The sequence below is a fragment of the Columba livia genome, chromosome 1 (assembly GCF_036013475.1).
Source record: "Columba livia isolate bColLiv1 breed racing homer chromosome 1, bColLiv1.pat.W.v2, whole genome shotgun sequence".
Taxonomy (NCBI): domain Eukaryota; kingdom Metazoa; phylum Chordata; class Aves; order Columbiformes; family Columbidae; genus Columba; species Columba livia.
Window position 1 is genome coordinate 195,550,029 of NC_088602.1, and position 6,000 is coordinate 195,556,028.

The 6,000-nt window shown below is 44.6% G+C and overlaps 1 protein-coding gene across 3 annotated transcripts in view; it reads right to left on the reverse strand.

The window, feature by feature from the left end:
* CPNE8 (copine 8) overlaps positions 1 to 5,790 on the reverse strand; it is a 104,703-nt gene extending 98,913 nt beyond the window's left edge. For 2 of the 3 annotated variants that reach the window (XR_010469613.1, XM_021280440.2), the window contains exon 1: positions 5,513 to 5,790. Coding sequence is in view for 2 of the 3 variants with exons in the window: in XM_021280440.2 (XP_021136115.2) it covers positions 5,513 to 5,652 (140 nt within the window). In the remaining variant the exon portion in view is untranslated. The remainder of the gene's footprint in view (positions 1 to 5,512) is intronic. The other variant, XM_005498108.3, reaches the window with a different exon arrangement.
* Positions 5,791 to 6,000: the final 210 nt, after the last annotated feature.

The window sequence follows — 6,000 nt, forward strand, 5'->3', positions numbered from 1 at the left end:
TGATGCTGATGGCTTCTTCTTCCCCACTCTGAGGATCCCCACCTGGGCTACTTTTCCAACATGCTCTTACACCTTGCTCTGCCTTCATTGGTTTGCAACCCCATCTTATGTCCAAATTTACTGTGTATGGTGTGGTTTACAACTGTTTGAGACTTGCTCTTTCATCTCTTTGTTATTTCAAATCCCAGTTTTGCCCAGTTCCCAGCCAGCACTTTCTTAGTGACCACTGGTGAGCTCTTTACAGGACTGGGGTCTCCAGAGGCACCCCAAACCTTCTCTATTCAGCCTCTGCTCCTTCCCCCTGCACCCTGCATCCCCACTTGCAGGTCTCTGCTGTCACACCACAGTGATGCCCCTCTGTGCTGCCCTGCTCCGTGAAGGTCACAAATTGATTGTTCCACACAGAATAACCACTTGCTACTAATATATGTAGAAAGAAATATGGTTCCACACAATTACACCGAGACAAGCCAGAGAGAAAGTAACTACACAGTAGCTACCTGGTTACTAAAGAAAATTTGGGGGTTGCAGCTAAGCAAACGCAAACAAAATTCTACATAGCCTAAGACAAGTTTAGACAAAACCTGACAAGTCCCAAGACTTGTGCTGTTAGTGTTGCTTGCAATCGCAAGGCCAAATTTACAGGCCCAAAGATCCGCCTTAAATTCCAGAAGTCACATTTCTGCATGCTTAAAGTTCAAACAATATAGACACACAGCTGAAAACCAAACTGTGTAGGCTATCAGGAACACATCTCCATGCCTATTTTAATGGACACGGTCACCCATTTATTTCTTTTCTCCTGATACACTAGTTTTCCTTCAGCTGAAGCCAGCTAGTTGTCTAGGCAGCTTCATTGCAAAGAAAAAACATTTAAGATAAACCTTCTGTTGTCAGTCATATATAACCACTCTACAGACACTTGGTCCAGCCCAGACACACATACACAAAGAAAGCAGGAAAACAAAAAACAGGTTTACAATCAGGATTAATTTTATATTCTGTATTTTGCCCTATACAAAGTTGCAAGCTCAAATAATTTGTTATGGATGTCTCATTTATCATGGCATCTTTCTGTGATTGATGGGGATTTGTAACAAATGATTAAAAAAAAAAAAAACAGGAGGTAAGTATACTGTCTGGAGAGAAGTGATCTTTCCAGAAATCAATGCTTAGGACAATCAAAGATACCATTAAACATACTGTTGGGTACTACAAAGTGGCTGGTTAAAACCTTCAGACTGCTAAACAAAAGGAAAGGCAAAAATTCTGAAGTAGGACTTTTTGTTCCTCTGCGTGAAAAACTTGAAATTAAATTACCTTGATTACTGAGAATAGAAGTTGCTTAATTCCATCCAGCCCATTCATTAATATTAGATTACTGTACAAACTGTGAAGCGGCCTAGAACTGATCCAAACCAGACAAGGGCAACCAACTGTACTTCTGTTGAATTAACAATGATGAGGAGTTTATGCTGCCTTCACACACATCATGCCTGTTGTGGGAATACAGCCAGTGTAGAGCCTTTCCAGCATAAACCCCAAATAATGAGGACAGACAGACTGATCCAGCATAAAGCCTAGAAGAGCAATACTATCATAACAAACCTCTGAATTAGCAAAGTGACCCTGTACTGTGTCAATGTTCTACAACAGTTTCACCATCTTTCAGATAACCATGGCATCTCTCACACACTACTAGAAGTCATAAAGTGATAAAACTACAGCTTCACTTTCCCATAGATATTAATAATTACTCTCAAGAAGATAATTCTGATTGATAACTACTCATTCAGAAAGTAACTAAACATTAACATGAGGCTTAAGGAAACTTGTGGCTTTTCTTGTAAGATAAGGTTTCATAAAGGCTGTGGCTCAATCGGGAGATTACAGAAAAAAAAAACCAAACTAGGTGGGTCCACATAGTAACCATGAGGAACAGAAACCACCATTGTACAGGTCACAACAAGAAGTGAAAAATTTGAGGGCCCACTGAACTGCATCGGTCACAACAAGAAGTGAAAAAATTTAAGAGCCCACCGATACGTGTTAACCACCATCTACTGGTGTTCCCAGAATTACATACACTAGTTCAGCCAACAACATAGTAACTGCACTGATAGTAAGGAAGACGGGAAGAGAACATGAAGCTTTTTCAAGATCTAAGTAGACTGGAATCAGTGAAGAATATCACTAGAGAAGGAGATACATGATGACAGACACATGTCCTGAAACTTACATCAAGCTCAGGTGGGACAAGTTTCCACACACATAGCTGGTAAGCCAAGATTCAAGTCTAGGCACAGGCCTATAATCAGTATGCAGAGCAAATACCCTGTACAGAAAGAGGAACCTCTGGGCTGGAAACCAGTAGTGGACTAAAAGATAGAGAACAGCCTACACTCAATTCCATGCCAATCGGAGGGCCAAGGTCCTGATCCTTCACCACAAAATTATGCCAGGCTGCAACAAATAAAGATCACATAGAAGGTGACAGTGACATCTTCATCAGACCATGGATGCCCTTCAGGGCATGTGATGAAGGCAGCTACAGGGCACAGAGGGAGATGGCTGCTAGCACAACTGATCCAGACAATAGCGGACTATTACCAACACTAGAGGATCCTCTGGGATGACACATTGAAATTGTTCTGCCACATTAGATCTGGCTCTTGAGCCAAAGAATACAGATTCCTGGAAAAAACAACAACAACAAACCACAACTCAGAGGTTTGGAGACCTACATCTTACAAGATTCAGAAAAGAACGCTGAACTTTTTGTTTGATAGGTACTAAGTAACAATAACTAGACAGAATTAAATTCATTTATTATTTTTCTAGTATTTGTAAAACTACAGTCAATGCTGGCATTCAATAAGCCATGGGAATACTAAGAAATGGTTTTAGACCCAAAGAAACCTCAGAAAGAGTATTATCTGATATCCACAATGTTTCTGGATTTTTTTAATTTTCAGAGAAAATTTCTCATCCTATGAAATGCACTTCTCCTCAAAGTTACCTGATGTGCCCCTGAAGCTAAAACAGGCTGGCTTGCAGAATAAGTAGTAGCGCAATGCCATCTGCATAGTACTGGAACCTGGCTCATCTGATAACATGGACAGTATTGGCATGCAGGGCAAATTAACTTTGGAAGTGCTAACAGATAAACCACACAGAACTAAAAGCTAAGTGAATAAAAGCTGTATCCTTACTGAATAAAAGAAAAGAAATAATAGAAGAAAACAAAATGACAGAATATTGTTTAGAGTCACAAATTTACTTTGTGGCACAAACAGCTTGCACTGCTTCACTGACCACCAAGTTATACCACCTGCACAAACTGGAAGAAGCTCCCATATTCCCTATAATGAAAAAGGGAAAAGAAAAAAAAAATCCAACAAACAAAACACACACACACAAAAATCCAAACCACAACGATAACAAAAAAACTGCAAAGAAACAATAGTTATCAGCTGATAATCGTTGATGTAGGCTACTGACCAAATTAGTTTTACAACTCTTACAGGTATCAAGGAAAAAAACTAATGTCATAACCCAAATTAGTTTAAAAGCATTTCTCTCCAGGTGTGAAGAAATACACAACTGCTAACTATTAAAGGATTTTCAGCATTCTCTGAACTTTGCAGTTTGCTTTTGCTGTATTTCACAATGTCATTTAACACTACTTTTTGAGAGCTTTAGCCAATGAACATGTTTACAGATGAATCACAAATGTGTTAATCATTAATCTCCGCACCAATGTAATTCATTTTACACTCAATTTTGAAGCATGATTTTGTGATTAAAGGCTGTCATTCCAGCATATGAAGAAAGGAATCACCATGGAAATTCCCATCCTTCTGCACTTGATATTGAGACATATCAGGATGAGAGACCATTTTCTTTAACAAGAAAAAAAAATAAAAAGCTGTTTTAACAAAACAGTTGTGACTTTCGAAGATACCTGCAGTAAAATTAACATTGTAAATCATATACTAAAATTTGTTACACATAAAGTAACTAAGGTCAGAAATGATGGACTGTATCATATACCTACATTTCTTCATAGCTATCTGATGGATTCTAAAATCATTATAAAACTAAGGTTTAAACTAAATATTGCAAACAACACCTGGAACAAAAGAACCTCCCAGCATAAATGTTCTGACCAGTGTAATTGTGACAGGTCATTTGAAGAAGCTCAATGTAATACTAAAGGTCTTGGATTGCTTGTACACACAGCAGCACGCTCTTCATGGGACCAGGGCTTGTTGTGGTTGTTGCCAGTGAACTTTGCAAAGACAGGCAATGTGTGTGTGTGTGTCCAGATGTCAGCCTGGTGACTGTTTCAGTATTCCAAATTCAATTTTACTGTACTTCTCATGATCTCTGCCTTCTTTTGAAAGGCAACCTTAATAAAACAGCAAATCATACTTTATTTACTAAAGGAGCAGAGGGAGTGGTCTGACAATTTAAGTTTAGAGCACTGTCATGCTGTCCTTGGAGAAGTAGAGTTAATAGCAACAACACCCAGGCAGCTACTCAGAAAATGGAGCAACGGACTGTAGCACAAACTTTGTCTCATTTCCCATCAGGAAACAACACTAACAGTTCAAATCATCCACTAGAAGCTGCCAACTCTGCTGGTAAAAGGAGCTACTGCTCTCCAACTATGAGGGAATACTTAAGGAAGCTGCAAAACGTGAGTGAAAATAGGAATATACAAGTCCAAAAATAAAATAAAATTAAAAAATCAGTCCTCTAATAGGAAATTGTCCGTGGTTCAAGAAAGAAGGCAGAATTTTTGAAATACCGATAAACAAATAACAGGCAAAGAAATTACGTGGAGCAAAACTGCATACACTAGGTTTTGTGTTACGGGTTGGCATTTTTTTAATTTATTGGCAACAGCATTAGGACAAAATGTGATGAAGTAACACGCCCGGTTTCGTAACAATTTTACAAGAAAGCCTTAAAAAACAAAACCAAACATGAAATTATTCTTCCGGATGGGAGTTTTCGCCGTCCCAACCCGCGGCACTTGGGACAGCTCCAGAAGTTAAATACCTGCAGGAGAAACCGCTCTGGTCCCACAGGGACGCGTCCCCCGTGCCGGGAAGGATGCGGGGCAGCAGCTGCCCGTGTCTCCCGCAGCCGCTGCGAGAGCCGCCGCTTCTCCCGCGGGCTCCGCCGGCAGCACGCCCGGTGCGCGGCCAGCGGGCTGCAGCGGACCGGCCGCCGAGCCCAGGCTGCTCCCCAGCTCTGCCTGCGGCTGGGGATCCATAACTTCCCCGCGCTCTGCGGGGCAGGAGGGAAAGCGCCTCGCACCGCGCTGCGCATGTGGAGGGCAGCCCCGCGCCCAGCGCTGCCCCTGCTCCTGCCCGCCACGCTGACAAGCCCGGGGCGAGGGGATCCCTGCCACGGCATACCGCGGGAACAGCCCACTCACCCGTCCGCACCCTCGGACAACCCCGGGGCCAGCGGGCAGGGCGGCCCCGAGCTGCCGTCGTACCTGCAGGACACGGAGAGCTCCACCTTGGTGGCCGGGATGCTGGAGCTGAGCACATTAAAATCCCCCACGGACGCCATGTTCGGAAACCCACCACTCCTGCCTGGCTTCTGCTGCCCCGCCGGCTTCTCCAGCCCGAACATGGGGCAGCGCAGGGAGGGACGGAGAGCGAGAAGCCGGCGGAGAGGGAGGGGAAGAGGCGGCGCCAAGCGGCCACTCCACGGCGCGACGCCGCCGCCCGTGGTGCGGAGCCCCGGCCCGACACCGCCGGCTGGGGCGCGAGCGGGGCGGTGACGTCACCGCGAGCGGGAGCCGCGCGGGGCGCCCGACGGCCCGTTTGCGGGGCGGCCGCCCCACGGCGGAGCGGCTGCGGCCCATCGGGGGTCGGCACGGCGCACCCGCCGCCGGCCTGTCCCGCTCGAGTACCGGACCCTCAGCGGGGAAAACGGCACCGGGGCGGCGCGACCCCAAAGGGTGCGGTGCAGGGAAGG